The 22,903-nt window shown below is 31.8% G+C and overlaps 1 protein-coding gene across 10 annotated transcripts in view; it reads left to right on the forward strand.

Moving 5' to 3' along the window:
* Positions 1-22,903, forward strand: part of LOC110994691 — a 98,573-nt gene that overhangs the window by 22,470 nt on the left and 53,200 nt on the right. For 9 of the 10 annotated variants that reach the window (XM_045630551.1, XM_045630553.1, XM_045630544.1 and 6 more), the window contains exons 18-20: positions 305-355; positions 7,143-7,343; positions 10,720-10,852. In XM_045630551.1, coding sequence (XP_045486507.1) covers positions 305-355; positions 7,143-7,343; positions 10,720-10,852 — 385 coding nt within the window. Of the gene's footprint in view, positions 1-304; positions 356-7,142; positions 7,344-10,719; positions 10,853-21,460; positions 22,519-22,903 lie in introns of those variants that run through there. The other variant, XM_045630552.1, reaches the window with a different exon arrangement.

Here is a 22,903-nt window from a genome sequence, read left to right on the forward strand (position 1 = left end):
TTTTTATATCTACAATTAGATTCTATAAAAAGTTAATTTTATATAACGTTTGAATGAATAAAAGTTACTATTACTGCATACAAGTTACTAGTACTCTTACCCGCTCTACGCCCTTGACTTGCGAACTGGTAGTAAATGTAAATTTACAATTAATTTTATTGTTTTTTTTTGACGTTCATAAGTGTATTTGTACCTATATGAATAAAGATATTTTGAAATTTGAGTTTGAGTTTACAGCACAGTATACAGTTTACGGACGATTTGTAATTAATTCTTCGGTACTGAAAACTAACTTGTTTTACAGAGATCGAGTTAGGGATCGTGACCAAGGTTACCTGAGTGATCATCAATCAAGGTAAGTGCATTATAACATTTTTTATATACCAATTTATGTAATGCAGCTTTGACGACTCAATTTTACGAATAAAACGACTTTCAACCCATGTGTAGGAATATACTAAATTACAACTATGTTGTTACATTACAAAGAGTACAAAAAATAAAAAAAAATAAAATAAAATAAAAACTTTTTGTATCACTGGTTGTAGCCGAATTTGAATAATGTTTAAAGAACTTTATTTCTCATTAAAAAAATGTATTTATTTACATGAGATAATCGTATATAATATGTAAGTATATACGAGTTAGATACACGTCGCCATTACCAATTTTTTTTCCACTATATTCATGCATGCATCTTTAATGCCTTTTGAATTTGTTAAACGCGACAATATTTCGAATTTTAAACTTGAATTGAATAATTACTTATTTACCTTAGATTATATTTTTTCATTCTAGTAAATTTAAAGGTCTTAATTTATACGATTGTTTATTGTTTTTTTTATTTATAACTAAAGATATTTTTAATAATTAAAGTGTTTTTTTGCTTCTTTAGTAAACCCTCTTCAAAATGAGCCATTGAAACATTAGAACGTACGAACATTCTGGTGAAAAAAATATTTTGGTCAAGCGTGAACTGTCACATTTTTATAACACTTTTAAGTTCACGAAAAAAAATTATTTAAAACTAATTGTTCCCAATAAAATCATTTAAAACAAATAGACATATTCATTGTACCCATCTTAAATCTGGCTTAATTAACGCTAATCTCATGTTTTTGCCTTTCAAGGGGTTTAACCTCATTACAAATATCTGAGTGAGTATAGCAGGTATTTGACAGGCACCGACAAAACTTATTGTGACGGCGACATTTCACCGAGAGACTGATTCATAATAAAAAGAGTGATCTTATATAAGAATGTATGTTCCATTAGAATTTCTCCGTCGCTACGAAACCGCCTCACTTTGTCTGAATAGTATTAAATTATTGTATTCTAATTTTTTTTTTTTTTTTTTTTTTTTTTTTTTTTTTTTTATTATTAAAAGACCCTATCATCATACCGTCGAAAATATAGATATAATTAGTACCACCCACCCAACAGACAACCGTATGGTTCGGGCAACAGTGAAAATTTCAGCAAAAATTAAAAGTAGAAAACAATTTAAAGGCAGACAATCAGGACTGAACCCACTAGAACAAGAAACACTTAAGAATATTTTTTCGGTTCAACACACTGAAATATCTAAGAATATACGCGAGTGGAACCGGAAGGAGGAGGCCTATGTCCAACAGTGGACAATCCAAAACTTAACTGAATGACGTTTTATCATCCCTAAATTTTAAAGTTTTTTGGAAATAAAGGCTATTATTATTATTATTATTATTATTCTAATATTTAGTACAACCTAATATATCACAACTATGTATAAACGACTGTAAACTAAAATTATAGATAATTAAACAGTATAACAGATTCGAAAAATGCATATAATCTGTGCATAAATTTAAAAGAAGAATTACTTTACTAGTATTTTTTTAAATTTATTTAATACTTTACATTAGTTAAAGTAATTTTCCGATGAGCATAGAATAAACTTCAGACCCTTCACACTTAAATTCTATCGAGTTTACCCTTTTTTGCATTTATAATGTATTCTTACAACACTTTGAAATAAATAAAGCAGTGGCGCCACAACCTTTTAAGGTCTAGTTCTCATATTTCTGTATGTTTCATGATCATTTGTTCATTTAATATGCAAGTAGGTGATCAGCCTCCTGTGCCTGACGCACGCCGTTGAGTTTTTGGGTCTAAGGCAAGCCGGTTTCCTCACGATGTTTTCCACACCGTTCGAGCATGTGAAATGTGCCGGAGATCGAACATGTTGAACAATGAGAGTTGCACGCTGACGCCACTAGGCCAACACGGGTTTTGTGAATAGAATATAATATAGAAGACTTTTAATAATGTATAGTAACTCAATAGATCCTAATTACGATTAAATAAGTCATTGGTCTAGTTACATGCATTAATAATGAAAAATATAAAAACTCTTTTGATTTTATATTTTTCATTATTAATATTCCTTTCTAACGTATGGATTTGTTTTACATACGTTTACCGCTCGTTATATGAATGAAATCGATGAATTTTAAGCACTCCTTTACGTAGATTCAAGCACTCGAACTTTATCTCATTATCCGCATCATTTCTTCAAGGATTACTCTCTTGAGAATTATTCGTTTTAGACTCGATTCAATTCCAGAACATTTTATACGCGTAATTTTGGAACGAGATGTCCCATTGTAAACTTTATTTTACTGTTCCTGAATGTACGACAAATTATTTATTTATATGTACACCTTTTTAACGCAATTCCCAATTAAATAAAAAATCTGCACATTAAAGTCAAAGCACAATCGTAGTCATATTTAAAAAATACAATGCTGTCATATTTGATGCATCACAATATCTAATTTTGGATGAGTTTATCTTGAATTTTTTTGGAGAAAGAACATATTTTAAAAAGTGCGTGCGTAAAAAATATATATGTCAGAAGTGAACCTTCTTTTTAAATCAATTATTACTAAGGCAAAAGCCCCAATAGATGTACCAGAATATGATTACTCTATGTATTTTTATATCTATATTCACACTGTATACGTGCTAATGATAATAAATAATAATATAAATATAATAATAAACGCCCCATCTTCGATATTTCAACCGAAATTTTACCCTCATGCGTCTAACGAAGTTTCACTTCAAAAATATGTTTTTTATTGTTTTGTCTTCTAAAAGATGAAATTTTAATCGGTATTTAATACACGTTTTTTTAATTTCCAGTTTCAAAATCCGATAGAATAAAGACAGAAATGTTAAAAGCCTTGACATCGAAATAATACTGCATTCATAATATTCACGAGAACGGCTAGAGATCACTCGGCAAAATGTGTACTGCATAAAATTTCACCTTCATTTCGTAGCGAAAAAAGTTTCATGTATATTGTACTTGTTTCATAAATCATACCCGTCTTTGAAGTTTGCACTGTCGCTAAGACAGGAAATGTCGATGAAGAGAAATTTAATACAAAGTTGAAATCTGCAAGAAATTTCCTGACAACTGGTACTCATAAAATTAGAACAATTAGTAGGAATTAAATCGAAACAAAAAGCATTTTAATTGTATTTTCTTCATGCTTTAAAGTCATCAAAATAAAGACTCAACATGAGATAATAGACCAGTGTCGATAATTTTTGAAACCAAAAAAAATTACAGTAGGATGAAACCCATTAGAAATGCAGGGGAATATGATCAAAATGAAAGGAAAAATAAATTACGGTCGATCCGAGTTCGGGAAGTGGGAGGGGGGTGACTTTTAAGGGGGAAAAATTGTTTATCTTGATTTCCGGCGAAACTACCAGTCCTATGGAAAAAAGTTAAATGGCAAAGTTGTAGGTCATAAAAAGATCTACAACTTTGGTATTTACAATTTTTTCACATAACCTCAAAATTTAGGTGAAAAATTCAAAAAACCAAGTTTTTGGTTTTTTATTTATATCTTTTTTAAAAAGTTTTTTTTTTCTACGAAATTTGGTGAAAACTTACCTTATTATGTCCCAAATATACTGTAATTTATTTGATTAAAAATATTTATTTTTTCGCCTCATTTTAACTTAATATCAAAAAAGCACCCTAATTTTCAATCGAAAATTCTGACGTCAAAATTTCAGCTTTTTTCAAAAAGTTTGGGGGCTTTTTGTTCGTTGAAATATCTACTTTCTGATGGTGTAAAAAAAATGGATGGACCTAGGAGGGTCTGGGCCTTACTGCTACCTGCTATTTCGTAGCAGCTGTAAAAACCGTTAGCCAGTATTCGAGATACAGAGTAGTGTACAACATCGTTTTTAAAAATACACCCGCAGGCTGAGTTACTCTAAGTGATTTGTGAGAAATTTACTTTATTCAAAGAAAAATTCAAAATTCACCGAAGGTCACTCAGGTATATAAATTATCTTAAAACAGCAATAAATAGGCATCTTCAAATATTATTTACAGAAGATTCTACAACTTTTTCAAAATATTGTAGATGTCTTATTAAATATTAACTTTATTAACTTATTTGTTTGTTAATTATAGAAGTATATTTTAATTTGCAATTTTTTCGTTTATCAATGAAGCATGAAATCTTACGTGTTTTGAGTAATTAAAGTGTAAATTTTAATAAATACCTCAAAATTGTACATAATTAAAAGAAAATTTTCGAATTTGAGGTTTTTTCAATTTTTTGCATTTTCTAATAATATTTCCTATAGTAATGTATATTTTTTTTTACACCATCAGAAAGTAGATATTTCAACGAACAAAAAGCCCCCAAACTTTTTGAAAAAAGCTGAAATTTTGACGTCAGAATTTTCGATTGAAAATTAGGGTGCTTTTTTGATATTAAGTTAAAATGAGGCGAAAAAATAAATATTTTTAATCAAATAAATTACAGTATATTTGGGACATAATAAGGTAAGTTTTCACCAAATTTCGTAGAAAAAAAAAACTTTTTAAAAAAGATATAAATAAAAAACCAAAAACTTGGTTTTTTGAATTTTTCACCTAAATTTTGAGGTTATGTGAAAAAATTGAAAATACCAAAGTTGTAGATCTTTTTATGACCTACAACTTTGCCTTTTAACTTTTTTCCATAGGACTGGTAGTTTCGCCGGAAATCAAGATAAACAATTTTTCCCCCTTAAAAGTCACCCCCCTCCCACTTCCCGAACTCGGATCGACCGTAATTTATTTTTCCTTTCATTTTGATCATATTCCCCTGAATTTCTAATGGGTTTCATCCTACTGTAATTTTTTTTCATTTTTTACTATTTTTGAAGGCTTCGGCACTGGTCTATAACGTGAACATGACATATTATTTGACAAATCGGCGCAAATCAAATATTTTATTTATATCTCAGCTGATTAGTAATACATATATAATATAATGATAATAATATATCTAAAACCAATCCCATTTACTAACAACACAACGATCTTAACAAAACAACAGGATATTTCATCAAAAGAATTTTTAATCCAATCAAGACTACCGAGAAAATAGGGAAATATTGAAAAACGGGCCGTAATTTCCCTTACTATTTATGCACACCAGCTTTCGGGTTTAATTAGACAGACGAAAGCCATTCCGTAAAGCCGTTTAATCCTCTTGTATTAGAAAAGGATCAGCACACAATTTGGAATTCTATTAGAGTGAAGGAATACGTGCGCGTTACTTTGTAGGACAGTTTCCGTTGACGATTCGATTTTCCTCCGATTTGTTCGTGTTTTTCTTTTTGATTGGAATTGGCATTGGAGTTGCGTTTCTGTTAATTAAATCTAGATTATTTTCAGTTCAGCTGTACGAGATTATCTCGTGCACTTTTTTATCTCACTGATGTTTGATATTAAGTAGAAATAACCCTTTTAGTAAAATATATTTTTTTATTTACTTGGTCGTGTGCATAACATCTGTGAAGTTTCGGGATTCCAGTTTCAGTTATAAAAACTAGTTAGTTTACACCCTTGCAATACCCTCTTGATGAAAACTATGCAATATTTAATCATCGTAACTTCATATCGCAAAACATAATGTCACAGTTAAGATGACGTCTAGCTTTAATGTAAGAAAACGTCACATGCAGGAAATATTCGTCTAGATAGAGAATCTCCAATGCTCATAGTGTCGCTATTAAACTCGTAATAGACTCGCATCCCACTCGCTGCCCGATGGGGCACCGCTGGGGAATTGGAGAAATATGTTTCTATCAAAAACTTGAATGTAAAGTACATATTTATAAGATATTTATGACACGACCGCTATACATTTTTATTGTAACTCTGGCGACATTCAAAAATGTTTGTGTAAACTTGGTGGTTGAGAACATAACATTTAGATACGTGTACATCGTTAAATTTGAAACAATGTAAGTAATCTTGTGGAAATGGAATAATTGCTTTGAAATAACGCATTCCCGTTGCTATAAATTACTCGGCAACAAAACGCTTTAAACGCGAAGTTACATTGAAGGCTATATTTGTGAAGTAGCAATGCAATATACGTATTACGTAGGTTCAGGTATGGGCTCGAGTGCAATCGTATACGGTTGAGTACTTTTCCACGTCCATACTCAGAAGTTACACGCTTTTTATTTCTAACAGAACTTGTTTTATTTTTAATTGTTAGAAGACAGTTTCATGGAAATGGATAATGACGTACTAACTCTATTGTTTGTGATACTTGGTCGTTAAATATTGAACGGGTTGGGATAAGATACACGAAATTGTCAATTATATAGAACCTAAGTTATGATCCCAGAGTTTACTTTAATTAAGAATATATTAAATAATTTAATTTTGTTTGATCTGTCTTCGTTTGAAAATTTAAAATGCATAAATCCATCATGATAATTTGTAAAACTTCATATTTCTTATTATTTTGATTAAATAGTTTCATTCTTTATAATTGTTATGTTATTTGTTTTTTAAATAGAACATATACATCATTGGTATATAATTATGTTCTTTAATATAAATATATAAACACAAAATAATTTAATCATTTTTTTCTTTCTTTAATGGAAATAAAAGAATAATAATATTACATAATTCACAAACTTTAAAAAAAAGTTATTTATTACTTTAATTGCAGTTATATTAGATTTATATGTTTTAACCATTATATTTTACCTGATTTTCTACTTTTAGTGAATCCTTTGCCTTTTACAATTAAATATGTGCAATGATTTAATTGTCGTAGTTTCGTGAGCGCATCAAGATGTGCCTCGTGTATCGGAGAGTCTGCTCGCTCTGCGTGGTACCGTCACTCAGATGGGTGGAGGGGGCAACAGCCTTCTGGTCCTCGCCGCTCCCCATGGGACTCTCTCCCCAGCCTGCGTCACGAGGGAAGCCTAAACGACTCCGGATATAGAAGCAATCGGGCTGATAGCTTCGAACAACGGTAGGCGATATAATAAAATTTTAGTTCTTGTTTTGATTGCGTAAAATCCTTTTACGTTTTTAATGTTTTAATTGCGAGACGGGTGAGCCGTTTCTAAATTTCATTAATGGTCTAGAAGTTTATCAACTAGACAAGAGAACCGCAAATTAATTCTCCCAGTTCCCTTTCCCGTTTCCGTATTTATTCAGATAACTTTCTATTCAGAAACCTTTGCTTGCTTAAAATTTTAGACTAAGGTAGCTATGATAAACTATTTAAATTTACTGTGGTTTGGTGGTTTCTGTATTCCGCTAATTTAGAACTCTCGATTGAAATTAACATTACACGAATGAAACTTTAAGATGAAATTACATATAAGTATAGTAATCTTACAGCTAACTAAAGCTTAAATCTTAAAGCTAAAGCTTATAAGCTCTTAAAAAGCCTGATAGCGCTAGGACTCCATGGACCAACGGTCTCCCGACACCGAATGGGGCAAAATCATATTCGGAGCCTAGAGCCCTGTATTTGCATGATTTAGCTTTTTGAGTCGCATCACAAGCCGCACAGCAGTTCCATGTAAATGGGAAAGGGTCTGTGTGTCTGAATAGGTTGCTTCCATGTTCCACGGAATGAAACTCATGCCGTCCGGTCTCTTGCAATTCCAGTCGGCTCAAGTGGGTTTGGCACGTGGACGCTGGCAACGGACCGGCGTATTTAATTCAGGGGATTCCACATAACAGATCAATTTATTTACAAGTAATAAACTTGGTCTATTTCAAAAAAATATAATTTTAAAACAGACCATTTCATAAAACATTCAATTGAGACGAATTATTGTCGTCGCATATAGATTACTAAGTAACACTACCGTTAAACATGTTAAAAATTTCACTTATTCGTCCAATGAAGTTCATTGACCCTTTTTTCAGCTAAAACTTTTATTTCTGAACAAACCAGTCGTTATGGTCTCATAATATTTTTATTCGATCCTAAATCCTTATCGATTGATAGGATAATGATAATATTATGGAAATCTTTCGGCTCATTTCAGTTACAGATCGTCCCAATGTACATTAAATATGCACGAGCCATTTACCACGGCATTTACCCCACAATCAATCACGAGAATTCTGATACAAAGTGCTTTGTAAGATTTTAAATTCAAATTCGCTTTAATTCGTTACCAAAGAAGGTTGTATCTCTTTGTGGGTTTTAAATTATCAGAAAATTAAATCATTTAATAAATTGAATTGATTGAATAATTTAATAAAAGCTTTATATAAAACTATCAATAGGAACTAAAAACTAAGTTAAGCCCATTTGTAAAGCAAAAAAGATTGTATTTATTCGTGTGTGTATATTGTTATTTCTTCATAATATTTAAAATCAAACAAACTCGCTGCTGTTAAAATCTCACTTAGGCTGAGATTTAAAAATCTCGAGTTATGACACCTGAATAACAAAATCCAATACGTTTCCGAACCTTACTTTATACCCTTAACAATGTTTTCCTATTCACTCGAAAATGTAATCAAATGATAGAAATGAAGCAGTTATTACCATATGAATAAAATATTAAAACTAATGAACAGTTTAGTAACTTCTATTCTCTCTTTCTAATACATTGTTTTAACGCTGTGATGCAAATAGATTGGTGACATTATTTAAATGGATGCTATTTGCATCCATTTAAGACAGATTTTGATTTTAAAACATAATAGTGACACGACTTTTTATTATTGTTATATGAATTTATTATATAAATTATTTATATTTTCACATGAAATATCGCATTCCTTCTACGTATATCTCTTTTCTAAAGCATCACAAACTATTGTTGAACGCTAATGGTGAGTGGTTAAACGATCATATCCTAAAAAAGTTATAAAACAGCTCATTGTTAGAAAATAGCACCATGTTTGCATCAAAAAGTATTCAAACAAAATGATGGACGGATAGTTTCGGCCCCTTTGAATGTGGGCCTCACATTGTTCATCACTCGTAAATCCTCTATGAGAGCTCATTACATGCGAATGCCTGTGGTCACTCACTTTGCGTAACAGGACTGATAACTGAGGCGGAAATTCGAACGAACCTATTTCCGCTCGCTAAGGAATTCTAAATACGAAATCTACTTGTTATACACCATTCACTGAACTGAAAGATAAATACTTCTGATGCAAATTTTTCAATTCCATAAAAGAATAATGAATATTTATTCGTTCAAATCAATGACTGTGCTTCGAAGCTTATCACGTTTCTTGGGATTGTAACATGAGAGTTAGATATTCCAATTGATTCGTATAATCTGCAAATATACTTTATCAGATAATATTTGTGATATTTATGGTAGGAATAAATCATGTAAATGTCTGATCTTCGATTTTCCTTGGCTATCTCAATAATGAAATAAAAATAATACAACGCTTAAAATAACGTAATAGATTTGATTTCGAGGCGTTTTAGAAAATCTCTAAATTTAAATAAAAAAATATTAGAAATATGTCACGCTATATTCGATAGCATACCGGCAGCAAAGGCGCACAAAACTGGGAACTGCCAGTATAATATTACAGTTCGCTGCTCAAAGGCTAGCTTTATGAAGAACCTTGGCGTGACATAACTTTTCCGTCACTATACATAAATATAACAACTCTATGAGAGCTTTATTTTTATTTTATATATAGAACGTTGACGAGTTTTATTACGTCACAGGGGACGCAGTGTTTCGCTAATGCATTGCAGGTTTTTGAATAAAGCTTTCTTATCTGTTGTCTTATTAACAAAACTCGATAGATATATACCGTCTTAAGACGTGTAAGATTATTATTTAATTAGAAATGAAAAATATTCTTGTTTATTTTTTTATAATAAGCGGGTTTTTATTATTCATAAGTAATGTTCATATATTTTTGGTACAGAACTTAGTACACTTCAATAGTGTACTAAGTTCTGTACCAAAAAGTAGTATATTCAAAGTAAAAATGTTTCAATAGAATCGAGTAGTATATAAATGAGATTGAAAAGGCCATTCAGTGGAACTAAGAACCAGTCGGCAGTTTGATTTTCACCACATATGACACACCTTAAATCTATGAAATGATTGATTACTCCATCCTTCCTGGTATCCTTATCTATTTGTAGTTAATACCTAAATGGACAAGGAAAAATAAAACAGTATTGTTATCGCTTACAAATTTTATTATTGTTCATAGTATTGTCATTTATTAACATAGCTTTTACACATTTAAAGAAAACATTGAAGCTATATATTATTGTAAACTTATAATACCGGATTGAAGCTATATATTATTGTAAACTTATAATACATAGCTTCAATCCGGTAAAAAAGTGTTTTCTTTAAATTGTTGTTTTATGAGTAATTTTTTTGCAGTGGCATGTTTGATCGCCAAGACAGTGTACGTTCTGAATACACAAGTGATCGGGAGTCATCTCGCTACGGCATCGTACAACAGGCCTCAATCGACAGCACAGATTCCAGGATTTGCTATTTGACTTCAAGTGAGGTAAGGTATCTGAAATTTAGTATTGACCATAGATACTTCTGTTTATTAAATATAGGTAATAAATTTTCGTTTTCGTAGCTCGTTTGTATTCAATATTAAACAACTAATAATATATATACGTTACATGCCTACATAAGTGATATTTAAGGCCCATCCCAAGATATACTAGGGACACATTTCTGCCTCCATTTCATTAATAATTTCTTACGACAAATTGCGTTCGGTTTACTTTTCTGGCCTGTGCCTCCTATATTATTTAGATAGCATTTATAAGGATGACAATACAGTGTCTGACTTTAATAGGGATACACGTGACTTTTGTGGCTTTGGATAATAACTTTAACACTCAAAAATGTTATGATTTCACCTCGTAATTACGAACACATTTGTATCTTTCATTAGTTTTAATTATAACGGTACTATGTAAAAAGTCGAGGCATAAATGAATTTATTTTATCAATATTGAAGTGAAAATCCAATGCAATACGCCAGAATGATATTTCTAGTATTTTTCATCTCGCAAATGGGAACTTCGTGTTTTTTGTTTGCCAATAACAACTCTTGATCTCGTTGCTGTAACTCTTTACTTTTCGACTACCCTTACTTTAATAAGTATTCAATATGTAATACATTTGTAGCGAGATGTTTCATTGATGAAAATTCAAGACTTCATTTACGTCAGCATTTCAAGACAAAATTTATAAAGGAATGAAATGTTAGCCTAATAAATTTCAAATAAACATTTTATAAAACTAACTTTAAAAATGTATAAGTGTAATTGAATAATATTAAAGTTACGTCTACTTTGTATTATTAATTGTACTATTGATTGTAAGAGTGATTCTTTTACAAGGATCATAGAAAATCAGTATCAATTCCGTAATCAATTTGCACTGAAAGCATGGTATTTCAAATATTTACACCTGCAATGTCCGGTATATATATTGTACCTATTGTACCTCGAGACATCACTATGAAACCGCAGAGGCACGCCTTTGTCTCACTTGGTTTTGGGTCATACATACACCTCTTCATAAATAACCAATTTACATTCAAATTAAACAAGTTTAATATAATACAATATAAATAGTTATCAAGAATACATTAATATTAATACATCCACTCTATCTTTACAATTGAATATAACTTAAACAAATGCGATCTGATGTTGAAAACATCCCCATTTCCTTCCGTAGATTTCTCCGTATAGAGCTTAATTATTGGAGCAGTATTTTATAGAACAGTTGCAACCTGATATAGCCTAGGTGCGGTGAATCTGGGTAAGGTCGTATGGCCTCGGCGAGAATCGCTAGGACCTGCGCACTAGGAGACGCGCGTCGCTGCGCCGAAACACCAATCGTACTCTGAACGTGGCATTAAAAATATTATTTTGAGGTTATGTTCCTTCGATTATTTTGTAATATAAAAAACAAACAAACTGTGGATACGAGAGTCTTGAGAAATACAAACGTTAGGCGTGTCGAATGTCGCGAAAGAGGACATTGAATCGTAAATTGAGACGTTTTGTTTGTGTAAATACAAAGCTTTTGCTATCAAGTGCACGGACAAAGACTTTGAGTCGATACGTTACATGTTAATGAGATTTAATTATACGGTTGTTATATATTCAAATTTTAATGTTTTGACTGTTGAATAAGTGTTAAGTCGACTGTGTAAAGTCAATTCTAAAGGCCTACGTAGACTGGTTATATCTAGCTTAGTGTTCTATTTCTCGTAGTCATAAAAGGTAGAGTTCCTGCTTATATGTTGCTTATCCACCTGTGATATTATATTTTTTAAATAAATTCTCTAAATGCCAATATCCAGTTCGTGTTATTAGAAACGGAATTGAATTCTATAGACAATATTTACGTAGAAGTAGTTGTAGAATAAAGTTTAGGTTATGCTAAGTAGACGCTAACATGTTTGTCTGGTAACTGGATGGGGGCCACCAAATCGAAGAGTTTTATACAGGTATCTATTGAAATTATTTATTCTAAAACAATAACATCAGTACATTGTTAGTATAAATATAAATTGATGAGTTTAGCTCATATTAAAACTATATTATAATATTTATTTGGGTCAAATATTTGCTTCATAAGCGTTTGTGCTTCATAAATATAACACAATATTTATCGATGGTAATAACAAGCAATGAATCTAATAGGATTTCCTTTTTGGCGACCACTAATGGAGTCTCTGCGTCCTATATTCATAGACAAGTAATGATATAAATTAAAGTGTCTTAGTAGTTCCATGTTAGTTTTCTTGTTTGTTTCTTGTTTGTTGTTTATTATCCCAACGAAATGATTAAGTTCGCTCAGAATCGCAATTATATAATAAAATATACAAACTAATTAACTAACTAATTAATTTGGGTATTTATTTTATAAATAAATAAATTAAAATCTGTTTGCAGCGCTAACGACCGTACCAAAATCCAATTACCTTTTCAACAGATGCTAAATGAAACGTAACAAAGAGAGTAAAATTACATTTAATTACGCTCAAGTTCAACGTAATTATTTAAAAAAACAAATAAAGTTCAACTAAATTTTGATTAGCGCCATCTATCGTCAAGGTTGCTAAAACTATGTAACGTATATGAATCTTAGTAATTCTTTTTATCTAGTTAAAACTAATTTGCTACTAGTGTTTGTCTGTATAACCATATAAATCATTTTCCATGTTGTGTAAGCACATATGGCTTATAAAAATAAATTTATTGAAAATTAATGTGTAGTTTCACTAGATTATATTACTTAAAATTTAAACATAGTGATATACTAAATATATTAATATTGTTCTATACATACGTATTATTTGACTCCCATTGAATTGAACATTGACATCTAACCAAATAAGAATTCACTTTCGCCCCATTTGTCAGCTAATGGATTTAAAAAGGGCCAATATTTATTTTCAACCGCAACCCTGTCTGCCTAACAGGCACTGTAAATTGTGTCAGGGTCGTGTTATTGATCTCACTTCTTTTATTCTGACACTCGACCCTTCCTGTACGTACGCCCAGTTGTTCTAAGGTTTCATTTAATGACAATAAAGATCTAAACCTATATATAACTGTAAGTTGATAGACATTGTTTAAATTAAGTATAACATTGTTTTAATATTAGGTCGTAAATAATGTGATACTTTAAGTTTTCCATTTTGTAAAATGAGTGACGCAAACAGACAAAAACAGAAGAAAAAAACAAATGAATGACGGTCATCGAAGCACGAATACATGAGTAAATAGCTGTACAAATTTAAATAGCTGTATCCAAGGTCCCTGGAAAGTAGCTCGGGTATCTGAGACTGGGTGTGAAATACCCACTAAACCCACTTCGGGTGGTTCCTACAAGGCCGCGGCAGAGAGTATCCAGGTTGACTCTAGTATTCTAATAGAGCCTCACCTGCAAAACTGTTACGCTCGAAACCTCTTGCCCACATATTATACCTCCTACACTCCTACCATAGAAGGTGGTGATGAAGATGGCGATGATTTTCTTCTCACCCTAAAGCGCTCGCACTCGTACTTCTATAGCATTAATAGATGACAGAAGTATATTGCACTACATTTTATACCTCGTCATTGTTGACCAATGAAGCAACTCTAACCATAATAAAAAAAATCATATAGGTAACAATGCAAAATTGAATGATTCTAAATTTATAGACTCGTTTTAATTTGAACCATAATAATTAATTTAATTAAATTTTGATAGTTGAATTATGTCTAAACGTACTTCTGATTTACTTACTAATTAGCTAAAATTACATATAATAACAGAGAACATAGTACGATCTATAAATACCGGGAAAACTAAATGAAAGGAAAATATAAAACAAAACGTGCGTTTTTAAACAGAAATGTATAACAAATAAATGTATTTCTCAAAGAAACCAAGATACAATAAATATAGTAAATTTACGTAAATCTTGACAATAATAAAGAATTAAAAAAAAGCAATATGGACAAATTACTATGTATATATTTTATCCATATCTTTTACATATACATTTTTACCTCGCTATTAAGAGATGATTAACGTATTGAGTATACATATATACGTACGTAACACGTACGTAGTTCTCTCTATAGCCATAGATTTAATAAATTTCATTAAAATCAGGTGAGCGGGAACTGTAAAATGTTATTGAAGAAATCATACTCGCGCTAAAACAATTACTCGCGTCAAAATGAGAATTTTTGGAATTCGTTTAAAATTACCTTCCTGCGTCAAATTGATATGGGGCTATATTAAATATAGGTTATATATTCCACGTGAGCTATTAGTGCTTAATTCAAACCATTATACAAGTTATTTGATTTATAATTAAAGCGTTTGACGTAATGGGGGTGTATCAATTTGACACTATTCTTTATGATTTATCATAGATTCGCATACGTGCTTTACCTACATTAGAAACCATTTGATCTTAATATGCTTTATAACGTAACTTTGTATTAATAAATGCATTAAATATGTCGGCAAAAATATTGCAAAAAATTAAAAAAATGTTGCACTGTTTTCAGTAATAGTCTTTCTCTTTTCATCAAGCTTAAACACCATTTGACAAAAAAATATGAAAGTTTTCTATCGTTTAAAGAGTGCATAGTCTTTAGGGCAAGTGAATTTATGCACTAATATTTTATGATTATTAAATTTTATGTCTTGTCTGTCATATATTAATTATCTATACCGAAATTATCTATAACAAATCATGGGTAATGTTATGACATTGCTTATTATATTTAAATTACAATGTGTAATTTAAATATAATAACAAAAGCACCAAATTTATTTTTGGTACAAAATATGTTTTCTGTACTTGTCTGTCTTGTGTCCGTTGATAGTTTTATCTAATACAAACTTCTTCCGAAATTAAATTTAACACCGATATGAGATTGATGTAAAACTGTTTCACGTTTATTGTTTTTATTATATTCCTATTTTACCGATATACCTAAGTACACAATCACCCTTATCCAACAAGAAAATTCAATAGTTGAAGTCAATACATGCCCAATTAAATTCAACATTAAACTATTACTGACTTTCAACATTTCTTATACTATAATTATTTCTAACAAGCCACAAATAAGAACTGACAAGTATTGTGGCTAACTGAAAAGATCGATGATGTATAGCTATTATATGTTTTTAATTAAATGTTGAGAGAAACAAAAATTTGGTATAACTTTCAAAAGAGATTAAAATGTACTAAAATTACTATAAAATTAAAAAATAACTATTTTAATTTCAGGTAAGCAACACTACTTATCTCACAATTAACGTCTTTTGCAGAGGTAAGTAAACATTTGTAATTAATTATTTTTAAATCGTCGTTTGGGAGCGAAGAATTACGAGTTTCGACCCTAGTTCGGTAAAAGCTTTTAGAAATATAAAGCTTTGTTTACTTTTTACTTATTAGTGGAAAGTTAGAACCTTTTAGGGACGGCACGTAAGAGGAAAAAATAAATGTACACCTCCAATTGTATGTTTTATATCAAGTCGGCTGGCGGTAACGAAACTTTGGCAATACTATTATCAAAGCACAAATATTATAAAATTGTGTATTTTAAAACGACACCTGGACTAGGAGTAAAAATAGAGGACTAAGGTATAGTAAAATATTTGTATCAAATTGTAAGTATATGCACTCGATATAATTGACAGTAAAAAATAAAAATCAATGCTGCTACAACGTTTTTAGGCCTGGGCCTCAGATTTCTGTATATGTTTCATCATCATTTGTTAATCTAATAGGCAAGTAGGATCAGCCTTCTGTGTTAGACGCTCGCCGTTAACTTTTTGGGTCTGGGCAAAGCCGGTTTCCTGATGTTTCCCTTTACCGTTCGAGCGAATGTTAAATGCGCACATAGAAAGAAAGTTTATTGGTGCACAGCCGGGTATCGGACCTAGTACCTCAGGGATGAGCACTCGCAGCCACTAGGACAACACTCGTAGTAAAACATTTTCAATAAATACAATTTTCTGTAAATTAGCTATAGATATAATACGGATGAGAACGCTTATTTTTCGTACTATTTTATTTTATTTCCAAATACGCTTTTAAAACGTATTTTATTTATTTTATTATAACATTTAGTACATTAAAATTTAGTATGAATTATTCATGTTTAAAATACGTCAGATATCCGATAGTTTCCCAGGAAATTTTATTAATAATGAAAACTAGTATTGACTTTATTTCGAAGTATGATTTATCTAGTTTCTTCAGGTAAGATACAATTTATTATGTGAAGCTTTTTAAAGACTCGATATTGAATATTTCTACGCTTATATGAGCTAGCTTAGATGTCCCAAAAAGTTTTCAGGCGGACAATACATATTAACGTTCCTAATAACTTTTATTATATGGGTTTTAGTGCTGACAAATATACGTTTATTATACAATATTTTTTAATAAAATCAGTGTTTACTTAAAAATAGAATTCAAGATTATCCAGGAAATGTGAATAAGCGAAATAGAAATCTGCTAAAATTAAAAGTAGTTTTATTGAGAAATTTATAATAACTATTTATTGTATAATAATATCACAGCTTCACGTATTATTCTTGCTATAGTATTTACTTTAGCTGTAACCTCTTTTCTCTTCGCGGTCGGAAATAAACTCCCCATTGTTGGTACGTATAATAGCTGCCGAGACTTATACACTTTTTGTTAAAACAAACCAGCTACTTTCAGGAGAAAAGAAAATGTAAGGTTACTGAAGTACCTTTGTCTACTGCCACGAGTATATTGATCCAAAACAATATATATAATATTATTAATACAATAGGACACCAATAAATTACATAAAAGATAGATTTTATAAGGGTATTAGTTAATTCGACTGAGTCAATAATCTTACATTAGCTAAAAATATTTACTGTAAGACACTTGTTGTGGGAAAAATTATTATATCCAATCTAAATATGTCTTGCCAACAATAGGTACTGGCTGCACGACATTTTTAACTTTGTCACGTAGAACATTTTCCATGCCTTTGAACATAGATTGCAGCGGAATAGTGTCGTTCGTGATGTTGTTACCCTGAATGAAGTTGACAGCGGCGGTAATGCCCCTGACATCCTTTGGATGTTCATGTCGTTTTCGATATGGGCAAATATAGACTAGATGATTATTTATGCACATAAATACGTTACAATTACGCTCTATGTAGGTAATATAAATAGCACGAATTAAAGACAACTTTGATATGTAAGCTACATAAATGTTGGTCATTCAAATTACATTTGTTTATTTATTTGGACCACATAATTAGGACAAGCATTTGATATAAATCGACATACATACAAAAAAATAGAAAGCGGTGCCGTCCCTATAACATATGGATACTACCGATATTATTGACGATATTGTTTTGACAGAGTATAAATTAAACTACTAATATTTCTTCGTTGTGTTTATATTTACCGAACACATATTTGAAAGTACCCAGGCTTCGAAGCACACTGTCACATTCATTTTAATCAATATCAGTCAATGTCGTATTCATTTAAGCAAATATGAACGAGGACAAATATCCCGCTCTTTTCCCTGAGTTAATAAAGAACATTGACCCGTGGTCCACTCACAAAATCTAAACACATTTTTCTAACAGGTATTTCCTTTTAAACGTACCTTACGAGGAATATTTTGCGCGTGAGAAAGCTCACTTTAGCAACGTGAGGGCTGCGTTATAACACCTGCTTGTAGGTTTAATTACATTTTTCATTTTGAAAAACGTTTCTTAATTACTATAAAGACTTCATTTTGATTTCACAAATGACTGTGGCGGTACTTTACTCTCTGTAATCATGTTCCGGATGTAAAGGAACAAATGGTTTCAGATTCGTATTGCACACAATATTTGGTTAAAACCAGTGGTATCGATTTTGTAATTTAACGACGTACAGCGCCATTATCTTTTACAAAGACTGATGATCTCCATTAGTATCGGTGTCAATTTGTTTACAATTCATAGATATATCTAGTATGTAAATTTTAATGTAATTACACTTGAACAATACTACAATATCACAAATACAAAGTTTGACGACTAAATGCCATTGTCTCCTATTAATTTTGGCTAAACAAGTAACTTTTTTGTTGTTATAGCTGCCAAATCAATCATAAAGTAATCATTCGATCAAAATGTGAGATTCGGTCGTGTCAGAGTGTTAGGCGGATAATACGGGGTAGAGGCGCCGCGGTGACGCCCGCCCGCCCTCTGGCCCGCCCGCCCTCAGGCGCGCCTGCTCCGAGCGCATCCGAGCGCTTACGATCGTTTCGGGCCGTAACGATGTTTGACGAACGCAGCCTCCCTCTGCGACGCGTGCCGGATCCAGTCGCAGTGAGAACCGCCTGGGCGTTGGAGCGATTCCGTGTGTCGGTTGTGCGGTTATGTAACTGAATAAAGTTATTTATTTATCAACTAAAAAAAATTACACCCGATCGCGGTACAAACTTTTCGATATTGGTTATTATTATTGATACGATGGATTGAGATATAATTGTACATGTGCTAGTGATGTGTACCTACGCCTTTACTCCCGGTAACAGAACGTCATCCGAAAAGATTTAATACTTTATCAAAAACATCAGGATTGTAAATTACATTGTAACTGCACCAGACTGCAATTGAAAATACTGATTTATTCGTGGGGCTCGTGTTCGGTCACAATTTTTATTCTATTAGAAATATTTTATTGATTTTGTAATCTATGTTATGATTACAAACCGACATTTCACAAAAAAATCCAAACCGCATGTATAACAGAACTCTGTTATTATTTTTAGTGAAATTATAATGAAATTATATTTGGCGCAATGCAGAACGACGTTTACACTAGAAATATACTTTAAATTAATGGATAACTTCAAGAACCCTATGGGTTTAGTTATGGCTTATAAAAAAGCTTTTTATTATACTCACAATTAAAAAGTAGACTAGTGTTCTAGGAATAATACATCTTGTATGAAATGGAATATTAGTTATTAAAACAAATGATATGGGCCGAGTAAATATAAAAACCATTTTCATCCGAGTATCCGATTAATTGAGATAAATTCAGTAATATTTTATTCAGCCAAAATCTACTAGTTGAATATGAATTGACCTTATTTCGTTCAGACAATTTCAGAGTAATTTAATGCTGATATCACGTCTATTGATGTGGTTCTTTATATATTGAATGGCATGAATTATTTCTAATACGTGATTACTATTGAAACATACTCGAAATATTATTACGTTTCATTTATACACCAGTAATTCTTGTGTTTCAAAAGTTATGTTTTTGACACTGTCAAAATTTAAAAAAGGAATTTATTTAAAATTAAATGATATGTAGGTTTACCCCGAAATATGTCAAAGCTTTTAATGTTAACACAAATGATTTTTGGTATAAATTTTCATACGAAAGAAATAAAATTTTGTTGTACCTGCTAATGTTTCAATTTACATTTTAAGCCTCGTATCTGCGAGGACCGCGCCGACTGAAATAATTGTTATATTGTAATTTTGGAGTAAACGGTAAATTGCAGGAGTTAATTAGTATGATACAATTATTCTATTATTTTCGAAATTTGCTTAATCAACGCTAGTATATTTATTATTAAAACAACATAAGTTGCATGAAGTTACCGAAATGATATTACAAATTACGGATATAATATCAGAAAACAAAATACATTTATAACCCTTATTCATTATATATAGTAAATAAGGCAAAATTTATTTAACACAATTGAATTGAGTAATTTAATAATTTATATATTTGATAGTTGCACGACAGATATATTCATATATGAAAAAAAAACAATAATACAGCGATTTATCTATTTATAATTTGAATAGGTTTAGACATTTTTGGTTTCAGACGCGTTCAGCCTGTAGTAAAATTTTAGATTTATTTGTATAGTACTAATAAATATTATTATCGATACTACGATAAACGATCGATGGAAAAGGAAATAAAGTATATACTTAATTTTAATGCTACACTGTACTTGGTTGTGAGTTTATTATGTTAAATATTATTTTGTTTAAAAACTCCTTCATATTTAGTCATAGATAAATGAGTTCAATGCTTCCTAAGTTTAAAAAACACAATAATCATAAAATTTTTGTCACTTAATGAAGGTGCCATATAGCGTTCTACTTCCCAGGGGTAACGTAGGCTGTTAGTATAATTAAAACAGTCTAATTCTTGTAATAAATGAATTCGTAGTTTTTACTAGTCGCTGCTTGCAAATAATTGAGTAAAAAATTGAGTATAGAAAAAGATATAAAGTAAGATAAGCTTCATTCCTTAACACACAATATTTGTCTAATATCTCTGTAATTATTATACATTGAAATTTCATTCAGTATTAGATATCACTTAATAACCACTTTATTTTTAAATGCTCTAGTAATGGACTCACTAGAATTTCACTTTCCAAAAACACGATAAAAAAAGAAAGTAAAGTTCTGGAACTACCACAATCAATTATCCTAGGTAATTGACCAATGCGGCAACATTAATAAATCAGTTTCTGGCTGCACGATTTTAATTTACAATCTGATAATTTTAATATTTAAAGGCTTGTAACTAATTGCACGTTTAAAATGACTTAGTGCATTACCACAATTAAGTCATCACACAATGTGCATATGGAGTGTATAAACAATTAAGACGAAGTGAAAATGAAGAGCGTTAGCTAGTAGTAATGAGGTGACGTTCGCGACCCGGCCGCTGTAGCCGCATCTGCCGATGATGGTGGAAACGCACCGACCGCCGCCGCCTCGGTGTGTGCGTGCGCCGGAGCATCGGGCTAAGCCCACTTCATCCTCCGCGCCCGCCTCCTTATCAGGTAGTGGCACTGTCATGCACCTGCGACGTCGCCGACACAAGACTGTCCATTTTGGGGAGAACCTCCTCATGCAGGTTTGCGCCGATCGGGCGCATTTAGCCGCGCTCGGCGCCCGAATACCCGATATATCTTTCTGCCACAAATCGCACACGGGCGTTGACAAAGGTGATGCACGCTTTTGTTGTGTAGCACACCACTGTTGTTTAGCTTCAGGTGCACTCGTTGCGTTGACCTCTAATGGACGCCCCAAGCCCCGCCGAGAGCGTAGCGGAGATTCGCATTCCAGTGGCGGAGAAACCGGTGATAAAGGAGAGGGTGATAACGAACCGGCTCCCAAAGGATCGAAACGAAAGGGAAGGCATCACCATCATCACCACCACCACCATCATCACAAAATACACAGCTGTCCCTACCACGAAACCGCTCCTCCACCCGAAGATGAGCCTGAAGAGAAGGTGACAGCACCAAAAAAAACTGTTTCACCCTACTTATACATACCTAGTAAGTTAGAACCGAATGTGCAACAGTTATTTAGTTTTATTGAAGGCGTGTTGAGTGCTTGGGCGGCTGAGGAAGGTCTCACCAGCACCGGGGAATATTCTGAACCCGATGAACGCATAGTTCGCCGCAGAAAACTCAATAAATATAAAAAACGCACAGACGTCCTGAATATTCGACGCATTGTGTATGAAGTTTCTATTCTCCAAGGTGCTAAGTTGCTTGGTAATGTCCGGTTTCGACACTATCATTGGAAGGGGACGGCACAAACTTGTAATGAAGCCTTTTTAACTAAGGTAAGTTTTCGAACGATATATAGAGTCTCAAATTAATTAGTTAAAACTAGTTGATTACATGTCAGGTACTAATTAATCTATATCTTTCATAGGCATTTACCATAGGCTCGTAGTCATTCTGAGAAATCTGTTAATGTTCACACTAAACACATCTACGTCTACGTTATAGAAGCAAATGTATTCATATAAATATTTAATGGAGGCCTTGCTTTAATAATAGGATGACCCGTTTAATTTTTGAAATCCGTAAAAAGGATGTGTCATTTTTTTAATACGTTTTTCAGTACATGAATTTGCAATTTTAATAAATGCATGTAACGTAGGGCACGTGCACGCCTTTGTATTTTGAAGCGTAGACTTATGTAAGATTACGTAAGATTAAAAT

The sequence above is a fragment of the Pieris rapae genome, chromosome 12, assembly GCF_905147795.1.
Source record: "Pieris rapae chromosome 12, ilPieRapa1.1, whole genome shotgun sequence".
Classification (NCBI taxonomy): Eukaryota; Metazoa; Arthropoda; class Insecta; order Lepidoptera; family Pieridae; genus Pieris; species Pieris rapae.